The sequence below is a fragment of the Panthera pardus genome, unplaced genomic scaffold (genome assembly GCF_024362965.1).
Source record: "Panthera pardus isolate Hobbes unplaced genomic scaffold, ASM2436296v1 HiC_scaffold_3, whole genome shotgun sequence".
NCBI lineage: Eukaryota > Metazoa > Chordata > Mammalia > Carnivora > Felidae > Panthera > Panthera pardus.
In genome coordinates, this window is record NW_026526876.1 from 42,665,899 (window position 1) to 42,692,695 (window position 26,797).

General features: G+C 36.9%; 1 protein-coding gene across 7 annotated transcripts in view; it reads left to right on the forward strand.

Annotated features, from left to right (window-relative positions):
- Positions 1-26,797, forward strand: part of STXBP4 (syntaxin binding protein 4) — a 165,163-nt gene that overhangs the window by 5,075 nt on the left and 133,291 nt on the right. For 4 of the 7 annotated variants that reach the window (XR_002071657.2, XM_019415708.2, XM_053893089.1 and 1 more), the window contains exons 2-7: positions 7,911-7,987; positions 8,939-9,063; positions 13,046-13,178; positions 22,656-22,762; positions 22,949-23,168; positions 24,136-24,214. Coding sequence is in view for 6 of the 7 variants with exons in the window: in XM_019415708.2 (XP_019271253.2) it covers positions 9,017-9,063; positions 13,046-13,178; positions 22,656-22,762; positions 22,949-23,168; positions 24,136-24,214 (586 nt within the window). In the remaining variant the exon portion in view is untranslated. The remainder of the gene's footprint in view (positions 1-7,910; positions 7,988-8,938; positions 9,064-13,045; positions 13,179-22,655; positions 22,763-22,948; positions 23,169-24,135; positions 24,215-26,797) is intronic. The other 3 variants (XM_019415710.2, XM_019415709.2, XM_053893088.1) reach the window with 3 other exon arrangements.

Here is a 26,797-nt window from a genome sequence, read left to right on the forward strand (position 1 = left end):
TACAACAAGATATATTTGTGTTAATGTTTTAACATTAGCTCCAGCTAATGAATCTATGAATAGTAAGCATTTCCAACTCGTCTGTCACAGAATCCAAATTTTTAAAAATTATTTTAACATTTTGTTTTAAGTTTATTTATTTATTTTGAGAAAGAGAGCAGGGAAGGGGCAGAGGGAGAAGGAAAGAGAATTCCAAGCAGGCTACGCACTATCAGCCTGGAGCCCAACTTGGAGCTCAAACTCATGAACTGTGAGATCATGACCTGAGCCAAAATCAAGAGTCGGTCACTTAACCGACTGAGCTACCCAGGTGCCCCCCCCACCCAAGATTATTTATTCGCTAACCAGCGTCATCATTCCCTCCTCTTCTCTTGAAATAACTACCTAATGTAGAATTTCACTCTCCAAGTACTTTTTTTCCTCCCCGCCAATTTCTTACAAATGACCTGATTGCCGGCCACCCTATCCCATTCATAGCCCAGACCAGTCTTAGAGGTGCATGCGTGTTTTAAAAAGAAAGTCCTCCCCTCAAAAAACTGTGGGGGCTTGTAGTTTAGTAAGCCTGGAATAGAACTTGTGATTCATAGAACCAAAGAAGAACCATAAAGATCACTTTATGAGGGGGCGCCTGGCTGGCTCAGTCAGTTAAGCAGCTGACTCTTGGTTTTGGCTCAGGTCATGATCTCACAGTTCGTGGGCTCCAGCCCCGCATCAGGCTCTGTGCTGACAGCACAGAGCACAGAGCCTGCTTGGGATTCTCTCTCTCCTTCTCTCGGTGCCCCTCCCTTCCTCCCTCTCTTTCTGTCTCCAATAAAATTTAAAAAATACATAAATAAAGATCACTTTATGAATGGCCTTGTCATTCTACATATGGAGAAACTGGGGAGCAGAGTGGTTCAGTGTCTCCTCCAAGCCCCTTGGCTAGTGGGCAGCAGAAATGGAACTCAAACCCAGATATCTTAACTTGTAGGACAGTCCTTTTCCCAGTGCAATGCACTAGTAAATATAAAACCAGTGGCAAGGAGAATTCCAAAGTGTTTTTTGTTTAAATGGACTGGAGATGGTTAATATGAGGAAAAATTAACATTAAATACTGTTTGTACTGTGAGTTTCTTTGCTATAAGTCCTATTTCTTTTTAAAAACTATAGCAGGGAGAAAGTGTCTTTTATTTTTACTGCTTACCAATTTGCTTACAAAGGAATAGTTATAGAAAGTATTTAAAGGGTGTAGCCAGTTCTCTGGTATCTACCAGTTCTCTGGTTATTTTCTCTTTCACCTTGCAGAATTTTTTGATACCTTAGCAAATGGTGACAAAAGAAGAGCATGACATGAAGGGAAAATGACATTAAAGGAAACTTAAGTAGAAGGGGCTAATTTTCAATTAGATACCAAGAAGGGGCACTCATACCAGATTAACAGTTAATTTCAACTGTTGGTCATTATTGTTTACCTTTTAGCATATATTTTCCATAAATGTAATTTGAAAAGGTGAAATAATTCTTTATATTCTGTTTTTACCCTGCTGTTGTTTTTCAGATACTTACATATTGGGGACTGCTTTCTAAATCAACAAATATGAAGGAATTCATCTGTATAAACATCTTTGATGATTACGTAGTATCATTGTATGTGGATAGATGGTATATTATCTAACCAGCCATCTGTTTGGATATGTAGGTGGTTTCTGATGTTTTGTCATTGTCTATATAACTATTCTTTGATGGTATACATGAACTAATGAATATTTTCTTGTGCTTGCTGGATCACCTCTTGCCACCCATAGAGTATTAAAGGGACGTAGTGTCCTGCCTTTTGTAGGCAAACCTTGGACTTGGATTTCCCACCATTGCTGGTATCCTTTCTCCTCAAATTTCCTCATGAATAATGTGTTTGCTCTTTCATTTTTTTTCTAATCCTCTATTTCATATTGTTCATAATTGTTTGTTAACTGAGCTAAATTTTCACTTTTGAGGAATATTTTACAAGTATGGCTATAAGCCATACTTACATGTCTTTCTTAGATAGTTGTGACCTTAGTCATATCTTCCTGTTTGAACATAAAATCACGGAGTGCCCTATGTGTTCTCATTGCGCTGTCTGGAATCTGGTTACTTTATGTAGCGTGTGAACCTGAGAAGACAATTAGATTGCTAGCCTGGAAAGGCTAGCAGTGTGTGTTCTCTTCTAAGAGCCTTCCTGAGCTCCTTTCTTCTCTTTTGTTTCCTCACTGATAACAGAAGCCTAAGCCCTCACCCTCAGTGATGAACTAGAGATCCCAAATTAGTTGATCCAGACAATCTGGTGATCTTCAAAGACACATAGATGTATTTGAGGCCAGTAGCTTCTGATAAATCACCTTCCTTATTAGGTGATGCCGCTGATGGTGGTGGTGATAATGATGATGATAATGAAGGAGATGAAGGGACTGTGTGGGCTTGCTATTGAGCCCACTAAGCCCACACATGCCTCCTTCATTGTCATCACACCTCATCCTTCTTCCCTTCACCCCTAGTTACTTTTCACTTCAGAAAAAGAAATAAATATCATTAGAGTTCTTTTCTAGCTTTTTAAATACTTCGAAATAAATAGTAGATGTTTTAAAGGCATTAAATTAACAACAAAAAAGATGAAAATACCTAGAAAATAATTAAATAAAAAATATGTGAGACCCACGTGAAAACAGCTTTACACTATATTCATATTGAAACACTACAGAAGATCACAAAAGATTTCAACAAATGGAAAGACATACCAAGTTCTTGGGTAGCAAGACTCAACAGTATAAAGATAGTTACCAATGCTTCCTCCATTAACTTGTAAATTTAACATGATTCCCCAACAATTGGCATTATTTTGTTTTGTTTTTTTAAACGAGGTGTAAAACAACCAAAAATAGCCAGGAAAACAGTTAACAAAAGAAGCAATGAGGGAAGGTTGCATTTACCAGATATAAAACATATATTACAAAGCCTCCATCACTGAGATAGGCTAACAAATGGGCCAGAAGTAGGCCCAAACATTTATGAGTTTTGATGTATGGTCAGGGTCTAATTGCAGATCATTGGGAAAAGATGGATTATTTAATAATGTGGTTGAGACAACTGAGTGATCTTGGGAGAAAATAAGCGTTGGATCTATACCTTACACTGTACACTAGGATGGCTTCCAAGTGGATCAAAGATTTTTAAATGAGACCATCAAAATACTAGAAGAAAATATGAGAGAGTTCTTTATAACTTGAGTATATAGAACTTACATTGGACTTAAAATCCCCAAATCATGAAGGATTGATAAATTTAGCCATAGGCTTTTGTATGACAACAACAACAAAAATCCATAGCTAAGAACAAAAGGAGGAAAATATATTTGCAATTCTTAGTGCAGACAGAGGGAATAGTCTCCCTAGGATGTATGAACTCCAGAAACTGGACAGAAAAAAGCTAACAATGAGTAGAAAAATTGGCAAAAGATATAAAAATACAGTTACATGTGAACTATGTGAGATACAAAATGGTTCTTAAGCCTAAAAAATGTTCAGCCTCACTCAGATTTAAGATCTTACAACAGGACTGTCAAAAACCCAAAAGTTATATAATACATGGGGTATTAGAGACTGTTATTAGAGGGATGGTAAATTAGGGCAGTTGATGATTGAGGGCAGTCTGGCAATTTATATAAAAATATCAAGTGTGTATAAATGCTGATTTTTGTGAATTTGTCATACAGATGAATTTGTGCACATGTGATGTGACCTGTATATAGAGTTTTCATTGCAGCATGTTTATAATAGCAAAACATGTGAAACTACTTAAATATCTATCAATAAGGGTATAAATAAATATGGTCCTTCCATAAAATGGAATGCCATGCAGCTATGAAAATAAAAAAGAGTCAGGATGCTTTGTAAAAATATGGAAATAATTCCAGGTTCTACATTAATTAAAAAAAAAAAAACTAAACAAAATTTTAAAAAGGGGAGAGCGTTTGGATTCTGTGTCTCCCTCTCTGCCCTTCCCCTTCTCACACTCTGTCTCTCTCAAAAGTGAATAAACATTAAAAAAAAAAAAACAACTAACAGGTTGCACAGCAATGCTTATGGCATTCAGAACTACTGCATACATCAGAGAACCTATTTATATCATGGGTTTATAATCCATACCCTCAGGGATTGTACAGTGCACAGCATGAACAGCTGGATGCTTTGTGCCTGATTGTAGCTAATTTCTTAGTCAAAACAAAAGCAAAGGAATCAATATTTATTCATATTTGTTTATGCATAAAGGAGCTAACAGTATTCACAAGAAACAAAAACAGTGGGTACTTAAGTTATGTGGAAATGGTGTGGTGATAGGATGGATATATACATCCATTACATACACCTCATTGGGATTTTTAACTTTTTAAAAACTAAAAGACATACTGTTTCATTATCAATATTATGAATATTCATTCAACATTGCAATTTCATGAAGTTAATATTTACCATATTTTCTACCAGATGTTTTTATCCCTTTTTACCTTCTTTATTTTTGGTCTAGTAAAAAGAACTAGTTTTAGAAAGTATTGAATGCCATCTCTTTGGGAATATAAATTATTAAGTCTGTTATTCACACATATTTATCATGGGCAGACTTTTTATCTCATGAGTTTTTTTTTTTTTAAGTTTATTTATTCTTGAGAGGCGGGGAGGTTCAGAGGGAGAGGGAGACACAGAATCTGAAGCAGGCTCTAGGCTTGGAGCTGTCAGCACAGAGCCCAACATGGGGCTCGCACTCACAAACCGCAAGATCAATAACCTGAGCTGAAGTCGAATGCTTAACCTACTGAGCCACCCAGGCACCCCCATGAGGTTTCTAGTCGTGTAGAATTAAAACTGTTTTGATCAAAGTAAAGCTCTAATTTAAGATTTCTGGAATGGATTTTTTGCTTACAACAAGATTCTTTCCTGCAGTGTTCCACTTTCTCTGCTTTTGCTGACCTAACATTTTCCCTCTTATGAGTCACTAAACTAGAAAAACAATATATTTTTCTTGAATGGGTATATTTTTAGTAAAAGAATAAGAGTATTTTCCTTCTGTGTCATTCATTAATAATGTGAAGTTGTGGGGTGTGTGTGTGTGTGTGTGTGTGTGTGTGTGTGTGTAAGTAACATTATAGAACCCTTGTTGGTTGAGAGGCTTGCTAACTTCTATAAAGAAAGGAGTAGGGAATAAATAGAAGAGAGGGAATGAAAAGGCACTTTATGATATTTAAGCTTTAAGGATATGACAATAGATATCTTGTTTATTTAAAAAAAAAAAAAAGCCTGCTGTTTGGATGGATAAAATTAAACACATTTCTGTTAGTTTAATCAGCAGTAATGTCTCCATATAAAAGAGACAGCATAGGGGCACCTGGGTGGCTCAGTAGGTTAAGTGTCTGACTCTTGATTTCCACTCAAGTCATTATCTCACAGTGTGTGGGTTCGAGCCCCAAGTTGGGCTCTGCATTGACAGCAGGAAACCTGCTTGGGATTCTCTCTGTGCCCCTCCCCCATTCTCTCTCTCTCTCTCTCAAAATAAATAAATGAACTTAAAAAAATAAGAGAGAGACAGCATATTACTACTGTTAATACTCCTATATTTTCAGAGAATGACACTTTTCTACAAATTTCAGTTTCCCAGCATGCCGTAGTGGAAAAATACTGGGTTTGGAGCTAGACAGAACTGGATTCAAATTCCAGTTTATAACTGGTTAACCTTGTGGTCATGGACAAGTCACATAGCTTCTGCATGACATTTTCATTTACGTAAATGTCTTTCATTTATGTAAATACAAATATGTAATACCTGCTTTGTGGGGCTCCTTTGAGGGAGTATAAAATCCTCCAACATGGTGCCTGGTCATATTGGTGTTCAGTAATGACAACATTCTGGGCAGGCTGGCCCTCCTCCATGCTTCCCCAGCCCCCTGTGCGCACTATCAGAGCACTTAGCACCCTCCTGATGTCTGTTTATTTGACTGTCTCTGGAGATAGACTGTGCTTTTTAAGCTCACCTCGAGCACTTAGGACACTGTCAGGCGTGTTAAGCGAATAAAATAATTTAAATACTTAAATTTCATTTTAATAATTTAAATAGAAATATTTAAAACTGCCTTGTTAAGTGTGACATTATATGAAATCTGTTGTATAGTTTAACAACGACATAGCCATTAGACGTGGGTATGTTTCAGCACCTGGGGACCCTGTGTCCAGTAAAGACAAATCACCACTAGATGGGGATCTTACTCACTTTGGCTTCATTTTTCTGCTGCTTTTGATCTGCATGCTTCCCCTGTTACTGTTGCTTGCTACCACAGGGACTGTGAAAGTTGAAATAGGATTTTAACACCCAGGCTAGTGGAACAACACTATGTTAGGTTCCCAGAAGGTGTTTGGCTCTTTCTTCAGGGTCTATTCAAATTATTTACAGCAGAATCTGTGATTTCTTCATCATTCAATGGTTAGTGAAGGGCTGGGATGATCCCCTTGATTTTAGTTCTCTGCCTCAGTTTTGCTCTTCCTAGAACTTTGGGTCCCCAAGTCCTCAGCCTGTGTGGGATTCTGCAAGATAGTTTTGTCCTGCATTTCTGTCCAGCTGTTTCCAAGGCCAGAATTTTGCTTTGAATCAGTTACTGGTGTGCTGAGTTACTGACTTCCCGTAGCTCCTCAGAGGTATAGCATGCCGCCTCTGTTTACCCCGGTGCTTTGTACGTATATTCCGATTTTCTCTGTGTGTGCTCAAACTCGAAAATATTTAAGAAGGCTTGCCCTAATTTTCAGCTTCTTCAGCCTTCCTTTATCCGTTATCACCTCCCTATTTTTTGTCTTCCAGAAATTTGTTGAACATTTAATCTGATGGCTCTTCTCCCATTTATTCATGTACATTATGAGTTTATAGTCTTGTAAGTGGGCTCTCTGAAGGGAAGGAAGATATATGCCGAGGTCAAGCTTCCCCTTTTTTTGTTTTTAGAGAATTTTATTTAAGAAAAATTTATTGAAGTATAGTTGACACACAGTGTTTCATTAGTTTCAGGTACACAACGTAGTGACTCTACAACAGTACATTATGCTTTGTTCACCACACGTGTACTGCCATCCATTGCCATACAACATTATTATAATATCATTGACTGTATTCCCTATGCTGGACTTTCATCCCTGTGATTTATTTATTTCTTGCTCATTTCATAACTGGGAGCCTGTATCTCCCACTCCCCTTCATCCATTTTGCCAGTCTCTACCCCCCACCCCCCACCAGCCCCTTCCCTTCTGGCAACTTTAAATAAAAATCAGATTCATCAGATTTTTAAAAATTTAGCTTTATTAAGATATGATTGACTTGTAATAAACAGTACCTATTTATAGTGAGAGAATTTGGTAAGTTTTGACATGTGCATTCATTTGTAAAACCATCACTACAGTCAAGGTAGTTACTGTACCTATGAAGAAACTAAGGCCTGGAGAAGAAGGTCACATTGGAATCTAGGCCTATCTGATGTCAAGGTCCACCACACTCTAGGCTTTGAAGTCTGAATGCTAGCTAGAAAAACAACCACTATTTCTCACTTGTGTGGGGAAAGCACACAATTTCTGAATCTAGCTATTCATTTCTTTAATAAGAGGGTTGTGCTAAATGTTCCCAGTGGCTTTTAAGGTTCTGTACTTTATCCATATTTCTTATGCAGAGATGGTAAACTTCTGTTCAAATACAACTTTTTTTAATTAAATGAAACTGCATCATTCTTTTTAATTTTCACAGTGGAGCCACATGAGACATTAAAATCATATATATATATATATATATATATATATATATATATACACACACACACACACACATATATACACACACACACACACACACACATATTTTTTTTCTTTTCACAGGAAAGTATTTAAGAAGCTTGTGGAATGATATGATTCAGAGTAATATTGGATCTACAAGAAGTCCCTCAAGATAGTTGGTATGACAATAGGAATTTCTGTTTTTTTCAACAGTGTATTATATAATTATGTTACAGATATTCTGACTATAAACTTTCTAGCCTGGGCGCCTGGGTGGCTCAGTCAGTCGGTTGAGCGCCTGACTTTGCCTTAGGTCATGATCTCGTGGTTCATGGGTTCAAGCCCTGTGTCAGGCTCTGTGCTGACAACTTGGAGCCTGGAGCCTGATTGTGATTCTGTGTCTCCCTCTCTCTTTCTGCCCCTCCCCTACTTGTGCATTCTCTCCCTCCCTCTCTCTCTCTCTCTCTCTCTCTCTCTCTCTCAATCTCTGCCTTTCCAAAATAAATAAATAAACATTAATGGGGCTTCTGGGTGGCTCAGTCGGTTAAGCATCTGATTTCGGTTCAGGTCATGATCTCACTGTTTGTGGGTTCAAGCCCTGCTTTGGGATCTGTGCTGACAGCTCAGAGCCTGGAGCCTGCTTCAGATTCTGTGTCTCCCTCTCTCTTTTTTCCCCTCCCGAACCAGTGTTCTGTCTCTCAAAAATGAATAAAAATGTTAAAAAAATAAAAAATAAATAAACATTAAAAAAAAACTTTCTAGCCTTGTGCTCACAAGAGATATTTGTCACAGTCTTTTATTAGTATGTGATTTAAGTGTATTAACGGTGGAAGCTATATAGTTATCTAAAGCTTAACTGTATTTTTCATCTCTGCCAGAAAATGCCAATTTTATATAGATACAGATAATGATGTGAATATAGCCCTATAGCTATAGCTATCTCTCTCTCTCTCTCTCTCTCGATCTGGAGAACTGTCTTTATATTTCTTAGATATTATCAACCTCTAACGTGTCTATATAAATGCATATCATTTACATACCAAGTGTATGTGATGTTTTTATGCAAAATTGAAATCGAATTTGACTACTCTTAAGGCATGAAAATTTATTTTCTACTTCTCCATTCTTAGGAAAAGAAGAATTTCTAGACTCTTCATCAAGATCTTCATTTACACAGTGGTTAAATCCAAGGCTCCTGTGGTAAAATCATGAATAAAAATACACCTGCTGTGGTATCATCCAGCCTACTTGAAAAGTAATTTTTAAATTAAATGTAATAAGTTTTGAGCTACATAGTTTGAAATATACAGAATGTTAATGAGCTTTTAGTTCAAAATTTTATACAGCTAACTGGTCTAAAGCAATAATTAGGAAGTTGATCAATAATTACTTTCCAATGTAAATCAATGTATGGGATAAATTCTGCATTCTTTTTTATAATTCTTTATAGAAATTGCTTTTTAAAAAATTTGATCTGATATTTTGAATATTTAAAATATTTTATGATTCAAGTATCAAAACAAGATAATGTAAGATTAACTTTTGCTGAGTAACAAACCACCCAAATTGTCTTGAAACAGCAAGCATTTATTTTTTCTCATGCTTTGGTTGTTCTGGTATGTACCGGATAGTGTAGGATGGCCTCATTCACATTTCTGGGGCCTCATCTGGAAAGTCTGGATGGCTATCTCTCTGAACCTGGTCTCATTCTCCAGGAGGCTAGCTCAGGCTTTTTCACAGGATGGTGGAATGGTTCCCAGCAACAAGCCCAAGTGTTTTTCAAATGTCTGTTTCCCTTACATTTGCTGGTCTGTCATTGACTGAAGCAATTCAGATAGCCAAGTCCAAATTCAAGGGGTATAGATATAGAATCTACTTTTTTTTTAATGTTTTTATTTATTTTTTTGAAGGAGAGAGACAGAGACAGAGCATGAGTGGGAGAGGAGCAGAGAGAGAGGGAGACATAGAATCTGAAGCAGGCTCCAGGCTCTGAGCTGTCAGCATAGAGCCCGACACGGGGCTCGAACTCACGAACCGTGAGATCATGACCCAAGCCGAAGTCAGATGCTCAACCAACTGAACCACCCAGGCACCCCTAGACTCTACTTTTTAATGGAAGGAACAGTAAAGTCACATTCCAAAGGGCATACAGACAGCGATGGGAAGAACTTGTGGCCATTTTGCAAACCTGTAACTCATAGAATAAGGCATTCTTGTCTTTCATTCACTCTGTGCCCTCATTCTTCCTATAGATAACCATTTTTATTTTTGGTTCTTTCCCTGTGCTTCTTTTTGGATAAGCAAATAATATACATATAAGTATATACACATGTTTTATATATATATGTATTTGTGTGTGTATATATATACACACTTGAGTCAATATTTTTACCTGAAAGCTATTATTCATAGTAAACACATGCACATTAGCCCTTCAGCTCAGATTCACAGGTCTTCCCTGGAGAAGGGTGTCAGGCTGGTTAAACTCAGGATGTCTTTCTCTGACATCACCTCCTGAGAGCACTGAAAAGTTCTGGTCTCCAGGGGTTACCAGCCAGGCTCATCTGTGGTGTGTGCAAAGAGCTCCATGCACAGCTTTATGCTCTGGTGCTGAACAGTTTTACTTTCTGGGACAGCAGAGAGTTTTGCCCAACTACTTAAGGCAAAATCAAGGCCATGGGAAAGAATCATATGACTGAGGCAAGATGGCCCCAACATCCAGGCTCCACCTCCCAGTTTCCACTCACCAGCATATTCTTAACAAAAAGGTAGCATATTATATATACTCTTTGATCTTGCCTTTAAAAAAAAAAAAAAAAAAAAAAAAAAAAAAAAAAAATATATATATATATATATATATATATATATAAATTTTTAAAATTATATCCTGGTGGTCTTTTTATATCAGTCTATAAATGTCTTTCTTGTACCTTTTGTAACTATGTATTCTATCCTATCAATTTACCATAGTTTATTCAGCCAGCACCTTATTGATAGACACCCATTATTTGCAATTTCTGAAGATTTCAAATTATGCGAAAATAAATAACCTAGTATACACGTAATTTTGTATTTTTTGCCAGAGTATCTTTGGGATAGATTCCTAGAAATGGGATTTCTGGATCAGAGGGTAAATTTAGAGTTTACCAAATTCCCTCATTAGAAGTTATGCCATTTTGCATTCCCATCAACAATGTACAAGAGTACCTCTTTTTCCACAGCCTTGTCATTGGAGTATATTGTCACAGTTTTAAATTATATGTTGATCTTGTAAGTAAATAGCAATATCTCTGCCTTGTTTTAACTTGTAATTCTCTGGGATTAAAGTTGAGCAGCAGAACTATTTGTAATAGCTAAGAAAAAGTAAATAATATAAATTTTTAACATAAGGGAGTTGTAACATAAGGTCCTGGCAAGTAAATGCTGTACAAAATACAGAAATTCTGTTGACAATTAGAAAAAGAGGGATCCTTTACTGAAGCACTAATATATGGTGGAGATTATGAATATCCCCATTGAAGGAAATTTGCATTTGGAGGGTTTAAGAGGTTATACAAGGTACCTAATGAGGTACCTTAATTCCCCCTCTACCTCCTCTCTCTCAATTCTAGGCTTCATTCTTTTATGCCCTTATAACCTAATATTCCATCAAAAGTGGGCTGAGCTTCTGAAATCTGTAACAGTGAAACATTGTGGACCTAGTCCCTTCTGCCTCTTTTTCTAGCTAATTGACCGTTGCCCTAGTAACCAGAGAGGCCATCCAACACCAGAGCTTAATTCTGTATAATGCAACCCTGAACAATGTCCTGTGTAGAGAGCAAAATATTCAAAAGCAGGAAGGCTTATAAGGTTTTGTGGGGTTTTTTGTATTTTAATTTTTTTCATCCTGTCTTTTTTATTATTTAACTTTTGAATACATGCTTTCTTAAAGATATAGTTAGAATTCTTGTGGCAGAAGCTAAGAAAGCTTTTTCTAAAAACTGTAATAATATTTAAGATACAAGGCACCTTTTTTAATACCAGTTTCAGTTTTTTTGATATGTGTGAAGATAGCTCCAATATTCATCACTGGCTTTAATACGACCACGAAGCATATCTTATGCCACATTTTGCCTCTAGAGTAACACAAACTGGGTTTCCATTGCTGTTCTCCAGCTTTATAACCTTAGACCACCAAGTTAACCTTCCCAGACTTTGGTGCTTTCAGAAAAATGAGGGTAATAATCTTAGGAGTTGTATAAATGCTAAGTTGAATAGCATAGTGTATGTATATTGCTTAGCACAACCCCAGTTACATCATATGTAAGCAGGCAGCCCTAAGCCTTATTTGAAACTGTGTTCAAGCCCTCTTTGACCAATAAAAGTCTCCACTCTGACTGGAGTGTTCAGAAACACAATTTGAGGGTATGCCTTTTATAGAATTCTTTTGACAGTTCCTTCTTTTCTTTTTCTAAAAAATTTTTTAGTATTTATTTATTTTTTGAGAGACAGAGAGAGCAAGTGGGGTAGGGGCAGAGGGAGGGGAAGACACTGAATCTGAAGCAGACTGCGGGCTCTGAACTGTCAGCACAGAGCCCAATGTGGGGCTCAAACTCATGAACTGCAAGATCACGACTTTAACTAAAGTCAGAGGCTTAACTGCCTGAGCCACTCAGGCGCCCCTCCTTCTTTTCTAATGTCATTGTTCTTAACGTTTGACAGAAATTATGGATGAGCACGTGCTTTCTATCAGAAAATACTCTTCTGAAATTAAAAAGATAAACTTTTCTTTTTGATATTCAAATGGAGGTCATATTTATTTTGCTTTAAATGACTGCCAACATGTCTTTTAAAAAGTCACTTACCTAACTCAATAAAATCTTTAATTTTGGGATTGATCCCTCAGTGTAGTCTAAGAAGCCAGCTAAAAAGGGAAATCTGTTCAGTTACCTTTAATAAACCTTTAAATATATTTAAATTATATGTTGAAGGTATTTTTCTTCCTTCTACAACAGAGAAATAAGCACTATTGCGGTAATTTCTTCTATGGTTTGTTTTTATAGGAAAAAAAATACTACAGATAACAGAATCCATTTGATTGTTTTCCTATCATCATACTTTTCTAAATGTTGTTACTGGTATGTACTGAGTATATGGGGTTATCTAGATCTAAGAATTTGATTTAACAAGTAGTTTGAAGAAAAAGTGGGCATAGATCCTCTAGGCTAACCTGTGAGTGCTAATTTACTTTATCTTAGGGATCCTGCCTTTCAGATGATTACAGTCACCAAGGAAACGGGCCTTGGTCTGAAGATCCTTGGAGGAATTAACCGGAATGAAGGTCCCTTGGTATATATTCAGGAAATTATTCCTGGAGGAGACTGTTACAAGGTAAAAATTAAAATAAAAATAATACTTCACCAAAAACCAAACCTACTAGTGGTGAGGTTTGTTTTCCTACTACATCAGTAAATTTTTAGTATTAATTGAATGTCCCGGTGACTATTTCTCAGTGAAAGATCTTGTAAGAACTGGAAAATAGGCCTTTACCTTCAAGGAGCTTTAACCTAACAAATAAATAGGAAGTAAACATGAAATAAATTGGAAAATAACAGATTTCAGAATCTTTTTTTTTTTTTTTTTAATGTTTATTTATTTTTGGGAGAGAGAGAGAGAGACAGTCTGTGAGCAGGGGAGGGGCAGAGAGAGGGAGACACAGAATCTAAAGCAGGCTCCAGGCTCTGAGCTATCAGCACAGAGCCCAACACGGGGCTCCAACTCACAAACAGTGAGATCATGAGCTGAAGTCAGACACTTAACCAACTGAGCCACCCAGGTGCCCCCAGACTTCAAACTCTTAACTAAAGGTTATATATTTTTAATAATATGCTATTTAACTCTTATCCAAAGTCTGATTTTGAGAAATTGTATTTGAAGGCATGTTATCTCTCCACTGCTGAATTTGGATTAAGTCAGATCACTTAAACTGGAAGTACCTTCATATTTAGCCTCTCCTAAATGCAAAATATACAAACTCAGCATAGAAATTCTGCTCATCTCTGAATTTGCAGTAATTCTTGTTTAGTTTGTTATTTATATCACGCTTTAGTTGCCCACATGAGAAATTAGATTTAGACTTAAGACCAGAAAATATCTTTTTTTTTTCTTTTCTTACAAATTAGAAAGCCTTACTCCCCTCTTTGTTATAAGAAATATATAAATCATGATTTCCTTTTTGCTCTGGTTGCTAGAAAGCTCAGATCCACATTTGAAGTACAATATCAACAACTTAGTTAACAAACTAGTTACTATATTTTCATTTTCATTCCTCCTGAATTTCATTTGCCATATCTGTTTTACTAATGTGATTCTATCTGTCTTTTGTTGAAAATTGCCTGCAGTCCTTTTTGGAGAGATATAGGATATAAAGAATTTCATAAAATAATTGTATTAACAGCAAGCTATAGAGCATGAGAAAGGATCCTTTTAACATTAAGTTTATTCATATTGTTGTTCTTTTAGTTATTTTGATTCAATAAATAGTCCTGCCCTTACCTCCACCCTCACCCCAAACATTTGTTTAGCAAGTAGTTTATCTAGGCAACTGGATTTTTATTCCCCTTGTTAGGAAAAAAAAATTAGTTTCGCCAATAATTTCGAAAATAGTAGAAATGATTTCAATTGTTTCAAGCTTGTTGAGATAATAGGATACACTTACCATGTTGTAAGTGTTATATAATAAATTTAGGATATATAATAATACAGACTTTTATCTATTGAATTTAAATTATTAACCAAATAAAGTTTACTTAAATACTAAGGTGTTTAACAAATTCAAACAAAAAATAAAATTAGTCTTGTAAGAATTGAGATGTTTATGACTGCTTTAGTTGAGGGACGTGTGTGTGTGTGTGTGTGTGTGTGTGTGCGTGCACTATAGCCAAGTTATTTCTTAGACCACACTTCATACAGTGTAATAATAGATCATGGTATCTAACAAGTGATAAAAATTTGCTATTATGATACGCATCAGTTTGTGCTTTTTTATTCCAATGAAACATATTTATAGTTAAAATAATAAAGTGATAACATGCTGAGTGACACTTAATCTGCTATCAGTGGTAGCAGACTGGGAAATTAAATACTTTCTCTTATTGGTTTTTCTTAGAATTTCATTGTTTGGAAGGCTATCAAAAAGTAGTCATTTAATGGACTATATTCTATATTTACCACTAGAGAGCAGCACAGAGTTATTAATGTTCCTTGACAGTATCTGGTCAAGTCCAAAGGAAGAAAACAGCCAAAACAGAGAAAGGTGGAGACAGAGAAGAATAAATACACTTGCAATGCTCACACTCATTTTTGTATACTTCCTCAAGATGGAGAGTTACATGCATATTTATTCTGCAAATACAAATTGATGCAGTTTTATTTTTAAATGTTTTTATTAATAATAGCATTTACTGTGTTCCAAATACTGTTAGGCATGTTGATAAATTTCTAATCTGTGCAAAATTTCTGCATAGTAGATGTATTCATACAATAGGAAACACAGGCTCATAAGATTATCCTTATTAAGTTGCTGAACTGAGCACCTTCATATTTTTAAATGCATATGAGTGCTTTCACTTGGTCTAATTATAATATTCTGTTGTTTGAGAATTACAATATAGGTAATCCCCAAGCTTATAGATGGATTATCTTGCATTTATATTCCCAAACTTCATATGTTAGAGGGCTATTGGAACTCAGAAGAAATCTTTAATTAATCACAGCTGCCTGAACCCTCACCCCCACCCCCTTACACATGCATGAATGTTTTCCTACTGGGAAATACAAAATACAGTACTGGTTCAGTAACCAAAATACCATGTTTCTTTGAAAAACATATTCAAACTTGGGGCATCTTGACAATTTTTCCATTGCAATAGAAGGAAAGATTCTTCCATCTCAAAGTGTTAGAGACAGCCTATAGGATGAGATTAGATGTACTAGGTACTGAGGAAATATGAGAACTCCAAGGCCCTTTTCACCCCACCAGCCAGTTCCATATCAGTCTGGAGTCTTTAGTGTTCAATCTTAGACCTTTTTCTGGCTGAGATACTCCTCTGAGCTTCATACTCACATGTCCAGTTGCTTGGTCAGCATTTCCACTTGGATCTCCTTAAGGCATCTCAAACTCACTGTAGTTGAGGCAAGAGTCATGATAGTCACACCATAGCCTCATCTGGCCATCTCTTCCCAAAGAGAGCTTCTTCCTCTGTTCCCAAACTTGATGAATGACACCTTCCAGTTGTACCAAGTTCGAAAACCTAACAGAAGCCTAACTACTTCCTCTCCCTCTCCCTACATTCCTCCCCAGTTTTATCAGCACATGCTGTTGACTTTTTTACTCTCTAAATATCACTTGAGCCCATCAGTCTTCCTGATCTCCACCACCAGCACATAGCTTTTAATCAGATCTCACAATAGCTTTGTCTGCTTTTATGCACCATGCCTATTTCCTCCCCAGCCTATCTAACTAATATTCAGTTGCCTGTATCACGTGACTTCTGCCCTCTACTTTTCTGGCTTTCCATTTTTATGCTTCCGGAGCGGTATTTTTTCAGTTTCCTGAAGTTCTTTCTCATATGCTGTACCCTCTGACTCAGAACACACCCATGCTGCTGCCGCCATGACTTCCAAATGTCTATTCAAAGACTAATTCCTAAGGAATGTGTTCTCGGTGCCCTCCAGTTTAGGCCAGGTCTTTTTTCCTATATGTGCTCCTAGATCCTGTTTCTTTCCTGAGATATCACCGATCTCAGTTTGTAGACACACATCCATATCTGTACTTATTTTATCAACTCTGTCTGGACCACAGGACAGTATGTTTCCTAGGTGGGAGGATTCTATCTGGTTTTATTCACAATAATACCCTTAGTCCCCAAAGTGATGCCTGGCATAAACTAATTGCTCAGTTAATATTTATGAATGAATGATCCCTTAGTCATTCTGTCATGTTTCTGCCTGTTCCCCATTCCCCTGCCACCATCTGGCTCCATACCAAGTCCCCTTCTTCCCTTGTCCTTTGTGTTACATTCTGGACACAAACTTTCTTTGAAGTTTTCACATGTTTTTGCTTCTTTGTTTTTCTGCTAATAGTGTAAGGAAAGCAGGCAGTGATCAAAAGCTTTTCTTCAAACCTGATACTACATTTCATATATCATTTAACTGATTCTAAGACCTATATTAAAGCACATACATATAAGCTCTATGAGATGAGTCTTACAACCAATTTCATAGTGTAATTGGCAGCATTTTCTTCTCTTAGTGCTGTGTAAAATAATGGCCATCTTACAGTCAATGTCATCTTAAATTTGATAAATTCAGGACCTTTTTTTTTTTTTTAAGTCAAATCCTGTAGGTAAAGACAGCGATCACACAGATGTAGATACTAATGGTTAGTCATTGTTCACAGAGGATCGAAGTAGGACATATTTATCTTTCAGAGGAAGTCTGTTTTCAGAATGTGCTGATCCTAACCGTGGAACTCGGACCAAGGCCTCTGGATGACATAGTGTCTAGAAGCCAGTCGCATCAGTGGAAGCTAAGGAAGTAGCAACCCAAGAGGGTTCACTTTACAAGTCATTCTTTTCTCTTTTGCCATTATTACTACTGTCTGAGCCACCTTAATTTTCTCAGACTGTTTTCTGGCCCTGATTAATTTATTGTGGGCTTATTGTGTACCTGGCTGGGGGAAACAACCATGAAAAGGACATGGTTTTGGCCAACTGAAAAAAATCAGGGCTGCTAGTTTGGAAGTTGCTGGATTAATGTGCTCTAATAGGAGAGAAAAAGCTATGTGGATGAATAGGGACAGCACAAAGTAAGTGTAATTACTGAGATAAGTAAAAGTGCTTTTGGGAAGAGAGGAACAGATAAGTAATTCCAGGCGATTGGGGCAAACTTATCTCAGAGCGAATGTTTGTACTTGGCGGTGAAGTTTAAGTGCCAGTTCATCAGGTGGAGAAGTGATGGGGTAGGTGGTGTGAACAACATTTTCTGAGAATAGATTGAAGAATTTGTATGCTGAGGAGGGAAGGTGGATGGTGAGGCTGGAGAAAGTAGATTGTAGGTAGTTTGTTGTGCTGAGTCTGGGAAGCTAAGGAATTTCAACTTTTCCTACCCATGGGCAGCCTTTAAAGGTTCTTAATTTGAGGAGTAAATAGGATTAAATTTGCTATCAATGTGAAAATTACAACAGGCATGGAATTCTGATTCAACTCACCTTTATTTGACACCTACAGTGTGCTAGAATTTCATCTATGTTACTTAATTACTAATAGCAACCTTGTGTGATAGGTATTTATCTCCACTTTACGGCTAAGAAAATGGAATCACATAGAGATTAAGCGTCTTGCCTAAATTCATATTAGTAACTGGCAGTAAAAGAAGTTGACAGTTTCTGAAAGTAATGGGAAAAGAACGGGAAGTCTTGCAGGAGCCTTCCCTAGTATTCAGGAATCAAGAGTTAGTTAAATCAGAGTCAGGCTGTATAGATGGTTTCTGATAACATGGTAACATGTTATTTAGAAAACTATATAATGGTTATTGTAAATGAACAGGGCTGGTGGTTTTTAACAGAAGTGTCTAAATGGTCAGGGATATGTTATGACTTCAACATCTTTGTAAATGTCAATGCAAAAGAATGCAGACCCTGAAGGTGGGCATGTGAAAGTGCTTGGCGCCTTGCCTGGCGCCTTATGCAGTTGCTCAGTAACTGCTGAATCAGAACCCAGACAGTGTGGAAGAGGCCTCGGCATGTCCCCGAAGTTAGTATCTTCACATATACATTAATCCAACTGGGGCAAGATTCACTGGTTTTGAATGCCAGACTTTTACGGAAATAGCTGTGTTTTAGTTTGCAGGTTCTGACTTTTAAACAGGTTCAGAAATTCACATGATCAGCTAAGATCTTATTCTAGGAGGCAAAGAAAAAAAAAACGCTGTAAATACTTTTTAGTAAAGGAAAAAATATATATAAACACCAAAAGCTGCAGTTAGAGGGCATTATTCTTCGTCCCTTTTCTGACTCTTGTCCTGATGGAAAATGCTACTTCGGTACCTCAGTGTGCTTTAATATAAGATACATTAAATTGTGTTCATGGGAGCTTTTCCCTCTGTACTGCTAATACTGTACACTCTGAGAGGAAAATGTGGAAGATAGCAGGTCTGCTGAAACCCTGTTGCCTACCTGTTTTTTTTTTTTTAATGTTTATTTGTTTATTTCTTTGAGAGAGAGAATGCGCGAGCACACTAACAGGGAAGGGGCAGGGGCGGGGGACAGAGGATCTGAAGCAGGCCCTGTGCTGACAGCAGAGAGCCCAATGCAGGGCTCAAACTCACGGCCCGTGAGATCATGACCTGAGCAGACACTTAACCAACTGAGCCACCCAGGTGCCCCCACCTGTGTGTTTTCAGTAGCTTTTTCCTCTGCAACCCTGACAGCCAGCTGTGGTCTATATAAGATACGTGGATACGGGAGCTCCCTCCAACAATTTTTAATTCAGATCTATGTTTTTTGTGGATTAGCTCTTGTGCCTCTCCCTGCCCCCTTCCCCTCTCACTCTCTCTCTCTATTTGTTTATGAACATCTAGCTAGCAAGTTGTAGAGCTCAAATTAGCATTCGGGTCTATCCGGCTGCCACACCTCCTGCTCTTTCCTCTTCTGTCCGCTGTGTCTGAAGGCCCCTGCCCAAATGGAAGAACTGCCATCTGACAGTATGTACTGTCTGCCACCCTGATTCTAAAAAATCCTTTTTTTTCCTTGTCAGTGTCCTTTAATTTTTTTTTAATGTTTTTTTTATTTTTGAGAGAGAGAGAGAGAGAGAGAGAGAAACAGACAGAGCGTGAGCAGGGGAGGGACAGAGAGAGAGAGAGGGAGACAGAATCCGAAGCAGGCTCCAGGCTCCGAACTGTCCGTGCAGAGCCCGACGTGGGGCTCGAACTCACGAACCGTGATATCGTGACCTGAGCTGAAGTCAGACGCTTAACCGACTGAGCCACCCAGATACCCCTCCTTGTTGGTGTCCTTGAAAGCTTTGCTCCAGTGAAACAGAGCTTTCTTCTGTCTTCGTTTTCCCCTTTTCTCTCCCTAAATTGTTGCCAGGCTTTGTGGTACAAGTCAATAGTAGTATAGCCATTAAATTTTAGTTGCAATCTACCTTATTGAACTGATTCCAATAAAGAGCTGGAACCATTGATTCCAAATGGCCTAGGGCTGGATTTAATAATGACATTTATTTAATTTCACTTACTTATTAATTTATTTTGAAATTAGATTAAAAATTTCTCTATTTGACCCTTACTTCCAATATAGAACTGGAATATAAAACCAAAACATAATTCAGCTAGCTAAACACATTGTTGGGGCAGATATTATGAGCTCCTTTTTATTTGGGGGGGATGGAGAATTTCTTTTCTTTTTGATGATGTGACATTTGACACATATAAATGGAGCATAAAAATAGAATGAACACCTATGAATCTGCTTAGAGTTCACTTAGAGTTACTTAGACTTAAGAAGTAGAAAATTTTAGGTACTATTCAGTCTTCCTGTGTCCATTCCCTGATCACATTCCCCACCCTTCCTCCTGGAAATAAGCACTCTAGAATTTTGTTTATTCTCCCCCATTATTAGCCTTATCTTTTTGCCTGTGGCAGAAAGGTTGTTTTTCTTGTTTGTTACTGTTTCATCTTAACCTTGGGTAGATAGCTGTTCTAAAACAAAAATTTAGCATATTAAATTACAAGCTAATGTACATAAATGTCTAAGTATGTCTGGATAGAGTTGATTTACATGCATATGTAATCAAACTCTGTAATAAGGTTTGGGCCCAGGCAACTACAGAACTGTGTTTATAAAATCTTATAAAAAAAGCTCTTTCGTTTTACTGAATATGTAGTATCCTTCTGGTAGGTACTTTGCTTTGTCTTTTCCAGCATTACTGTTGTGTTTTACTCCTCATACATTTGTCAATAGAAGGGGGGGAAAATCACTTGTCAATATAGCACCTGTGTTGTGTTCTCTGACTTTGCTAGTTATATTTATAAAATTGAAATTTTCAAATTTTATGTATTTTAAAATCAAATTTTTTTTAGTTTAATTTTTTGAGTAATGTTCAGAATTTAGAAGAGTTGTAGAGTCATGCATTTAGGTTATAGTGTCTTTTACGTAGTATTTGAAATGACATTTCCATAAAATTTTTTGATATTTTATATTTATTTATTTTCCTATGTACTTAGTATTCAGTGTAAGAGATAGCACTTGGTATCTTTTTTTTTAAATTTTTTTTAATGTTTATTTCTGAGAGAGAGAGAGAGAGAGCACAAACAGGGGAGGGGCAGAGAGAGAGGGAGACACAGAATCCAAAGCAGGCTCCAGGCTCTGAGCTATTGGCACAGAGCCCGATGAGGGGCTCGAACTCACAGATCGCAAGATCATGACCTGATCTGAAGTCAGACGCTCAACTGACTGAGCCACCCAGGTGCCTCACTAAATATCTTTTTAAAAAACAAAAAAAAATAGCTATTGTTATTTAGTAGTGAAGTAACTATAGATTACCATTATTATATATAATGAAGTTCAGATTGAAGATCAGTTAGTTTTCTAAGGAATATATCTTAGAATATATCATAGATAAGACTTTGAAGGGAGATATTTCCTTGAATTTGTAGAACTTAATTAAATGCCATTAGGGTAAAAATCTAGCTCTTTTAACCATATAAGCTTCTTCCCTCATTACAGAAATATTGCCTTCTATCTTTGAGAATGAGACATGTCTTAGGAGCTGAAAATGAAAAGAGCTCATTCTTCTTTTCCAGTTTGAATTAAGGAAAAGGACAGGTAAAGACCGAGAAACTTAAATTAAATTAAATTAAATCTTGTCATCAGTAGGCTCTGTTCTTATCCAGTTAGGCTAGTTATAGCCAGAGCTGGGTCTTAGCAGACAACGCAAGGCAGCCGGTTAGAAGTGGTCATCCTTAGTAGGACATGAGTAAAGCTGAATATACAACCAGCTAGACCTGCATCACAGGAGTTATGACGGATCCAGTAAAGAGCTGAAATATGGGTAGGATCAATCTAACTAAGATCCTTGACTGAATTTTTAGAAATCTTACTGCGGAGGGGCGCCTGGATGGTTCAGTTGGCTAAACGTCTGACTTGGGCTCAGGTCATTATCTCCCAGTCCATGGGTTCGAGCCCTGCATCAGGCTCTGTGCTGACAGCTCACAGCCTGGAGCCTGTTTGGGATTCCGTGTCTCCCTCTCTCTCTGCCCTTCCCCCACCCATGCTCTGTCTGTCACTCTCAAAAATAAAGAAACATTAAAAAAAATTTTTTTTAAATCTTACTATGGAATGAATCTTACCAATTTGGTGGGATGAGAGATGCAGGAATGCTCAGAAACTAAAGTGAATGAGTCTTGCACTCTGAAATATTCTAGAATTATTTCACTTTATCACAGAGTCAGAGCTGTATCTGTCTCATACGTAGTACCAAGCTTTTAAAACAGGTCTTTTCCTGGTGTGCCAGGCAGGCTGTGTCTTAATCTAGGCATATATGTATTCATGTATGTCTTCAGGATTCTTTAGTGTGCAAATTTAGCCTGCGTATGCACGAACCATTCCATTTCATCCACATGTAGGCAAACTAGCTAAAAACATTTTGCTATTGAAGTTCTTTGTCCAGTATTTTCTTTTCACTCTTTTTTTAAGAGACTGTTGACTAAAATTTTTCTTTGGTTTGGTTACATCAGTTTTTTTTTTTTTTTTTTTTTTTAAACCATCAATCTTAGTTTCTTTATATATATTACTTTTTTCGTTAGGATGGACGTTTGAAGCCAGGAGACCAACTTGTCTCAATAAACAGGGAATCTATGATTGGTGTATCCTTTGAAGAAGCAAAAAGCATAATTACCAGAGCCAAGTTAAGGTAACTCTCCTATCCATAAAGTAGAATGAGTTTTTTAGCATGTCTTCTCAAAAATAGTAATTTAAGAGACTTAAATACTTTAGACCCTAAAAGAAGTATGTTTTCATAATATTTGAAACATTATCTTAAAATTCAATTGTACCATATCCATAACCTATCCATAAAGTTATTGCTTTTTAATGCTAGGTCAGAACCTGCTTGGGAGATAGCCTTCATAAGACAAAAGTCGGATGGCAGTCATCTAGAAAATCCATCTTGTACATCCCTTTTACAAGCTTCAGGAGAATATGGACCACAAGCCTCAACATTTAGCCTTCTTCCTTCTCCCCCTGAAATACTAATTCCAAAGACTTCATCTACTCCCCAAACTACAGATACCATTTTATCTTCTTTTAGGAGAAATCAGGTAATCTTACATTTCTCTGTATATTTATCCGGTCTGTATATTTTTATGTTTGTTACATACACATAGAATTATAATTTCGGCAATGCAGTTTATTTACTTGAAAGATCTTTTCTTTTTTTCCTGCTTAAGAATTTTATGCTGTGCCGTGTCAATAATACAGTTTTTCAAGTCAGTGTGTCTTTGGTTCAGAAAGTCAAGATCAGGGAGGGCCTTGCAAAGATATGCCTAGATAGCACTCAAAACTGTGTTAGGCATGTCATATTTATTTTCAGAAAATGTCTAATGGTTTCTTGTTATTCCTATTTTCTGCTTGACTGAAGACAGGCAGTCTACCTTTTTGTTCTTAGCTTATTCTCCTGCACAGTGAGACAGTAATCCTGATTACCCAGTGTAGGTGGATATGGTTCCCTCACGTGTGTATGCTAATACCTAGTTCACCCCAGTAGAATCACACAGAAGGAGGAGTTTCTACATCAAAATCAGCAGTTCATTACTAATTGCTGCAGTGCCCTAACAAATCAAAGTTAAAACAAATAGAGCATATACTCTTAAATTCCATGTTAGCTATAGAACAAAATAGGAAACTCAGGTAGGCTTTCAGTCAATGGAATAAAATTCATCAAAGGTAATTTCAGTTTCAGGTGCCTGCTAATAAGATGCAGAGTGTAAGATTATCTGTCAGCCTCTTCTACTTTTTTTATTTGGGGTTATAATACCTTTCCAAAGATAAGGTACATGGCCTTATGTTTTGTTGTCCTTGGACAGCATAGAGCTGAAAGCAGTTGTTACCTTTAATTCTGAAATGCTTTGCTTGAAGATAAATATACCAAAATTTTAGAGATTTCATATTTTTTGGACCACAGCTTTAATCTTATAAACCATTCTTTTTATGTTAACGTGAGCTTCTAGTCTGGTCTTTGACCTACTTTAGAAAATGACATTTTATATTCTTCCTTTTCTTTCATAGATAAAAACTGGATACAAGAAAACAGAACAGACTCCAATTACTTCTTCAGAAAACAGCCCTACGGATATGTCTAATACAGGTAAATGCACATTTAATTCCTCTTTACTGTTATTTCTTTCAATTACTCTTTCTCAACGAGGAGTACATAATGTGACTTAATAGACTTTAAAGAAGGGTGCATTATGCCTTTTTTCCTTCAATGAATAAAAGAGTAAAATGAATGTATTGTGCAGTGGTCCTTGTTCAATTATGATTTTTATTAGAAATTTTCCTTAACAAAGAGTTGAAATTTTAAGATGCATTATCATAGCGGTATCTGTGAAGCTGTAATAACCAATGGACGGTTGAAACCAAATAATGTAAACTCGCCTTTAAATCAAGATTAGGCTGCCTTGTCCTTTTAGTGAAATACTGATGAGGTTTATTAAACCCACCTTTAAGAGGTATTATAGATAGGAGCATAGCTTAAGAAATATGTTTTTTTAAGAAGAGATTATTATAGATGTAAGTTAGAAAGAACATCAGTGTTATGAATTGAATATTATTGCTTATGATTACCATAAAATGATTTACTGACTTTTTAAAACAATGAAGTATTAACTGTGTAACCTACATAAGAAAAGAATTTTTATCAAACTGTAAAGTATCTGTTAGTGGCTGAGATATCAAGAAAAAAAAGCCTTCCTTTTAAATTATCTCCAAAAATTAAGTACTACAACAACAATCAAAAAGCCATGCTTATAGAAAGGAAATTTTAATTACATATGTTTAAATTATAATGCAAACTGTTACCTGTATATTTTAATTTTTAATGGCATTAATCTAGATCAAAATTGTAAAATAAGGACAAGTTAGTATAAATTATATAGTATGATAGTCCACTTGGGCTACTGTAACAAAATACCACAGACTGGGTGGCTTATCAACAACAGACATTTATTTCTAACAGTTCTGGGGGCTTGAAGTCCAGAATTATGGTGTTGGCAGGGTCCCGGTAAGAGCCTTCTTCAGGTTGCAGGCTTACCATCATGTCCTCATGTGGGGAGGCAGTAGGAAAGCCTATGGGATCTCTTTTATAAGAACACTAATCCCATCCATGAGCTCCTCCCTTATCACCTAAGGCATCTCCTAATGCCATCATCTTTGAGGGTTAGGGTTTCAACATGTGAATGTGGGGAGGACACAAACATTCAGACCACAGCACACAGGCACCACACTTAACAGGAACTTAAAGCGGATTCCATAGTGGTTTCCTCTGATTTGGAGCAGTATTTACCAGTGGGTCGGCAGCAGTCTTTAGCCATAAATTATATGCCCTTTTACTGGGTGGAGTCTGTTGACTCTTAGAAACTTTATTAGTATTATCCCCTTAATGTAATTAATTTCTATTCTCTGGATGTATTGTTTTTTCTCATGTGAGAAAAAAAAAGATAAATGAAAAAAACAAACGATGGTGAGGATACATTTATATAACATATTTTTAATTTGGAAAGTAATTGAGGGGCACCTGGGTGGCTCAGTCGGTTAAGCATCTGACTTCAGCTCAGGTCATGATCTCACGGCTTATGAGTTCGAGCCCCACGTCTATCTCTGTGCTGACAGCTCAGAGCCTGGAAACTGCTTGGGATTCTGTGTGTGTCTCTCTCTCTTACCCTCCCCTGCTCACGCTCTGTCTGTCTCTCTCTCAAAAATAAAATAAACATTAAAACAAACAAACAAAAAAAGAAAGTAATTGAACTACTCAATGCTTCTCAGTCTTTTATTAATTCAAGAAGCATTTACTGAGTATGTCCTATATGTAGAAAACATAGTTCAGTAGGAATTATGAAGGAATTAGGATATTTTCCATGAACTATTTAATAGTCTATGGTGAAATAAAACATGGAGTTAAAAAAAAACTTTCATTATTCAGATTAGAACATATATACGTATGTGTCTATTTTATTGAATAACTGCTGTTTGCAGTGTTCTTTGTTAACTGGAGCAGGATGTGAGTGGTCTTCATGCTCAGAGGAACATACTGTTTTGTCACAAACAGTGCAAAGACATGAAGGAAGTGGACTGAGGAGAGAAACGGGTGAGCATGGTGTAGGGAAGGCACAGGCTCTGAATGCAAATGTCAGACCCAGACGTTCATGTCTTTGCTCCTAAATTATCAGCTGTGTGACTTTGAAATAGTCGCCTAGTGGGTCTTTGTGAGCTAATACTCCTGTGTGAAATCATGCACATCAGGCACTTAACACTGTAATTGGTACATAGCATATGCTCAGTAAAGTTTGCTGTTACTAATATTACAGAACCCACAGACTAAGGTGTAGCTCAGATAATATTCCAGGGCATGTTTTTAGAGCAGAAGCAAAAGCTCCCATCCTTTAATTCAATTCTGCATCCTCCCACCACCCCCCAAAACTAGTACATAGTAAAGGATTTGCCACAACATGCAGAATTCTTAGCAAAAAACAGACATCATCCAGATCTTGAAAGAAGTGGTAAACATCATTCGATGGATGAAGGAGATCATCCCAAGTGAAGAGGTACCATGAGCAATAGTAAAGAACTAAGGACCAACTAGGTGTCAGATGATCCTAGGAGGCAGATCTGATTAGAGCAAAGGGATCCCAGAGCGATGAATAAAATGAAGTAAATTTACATCAGTGACTAA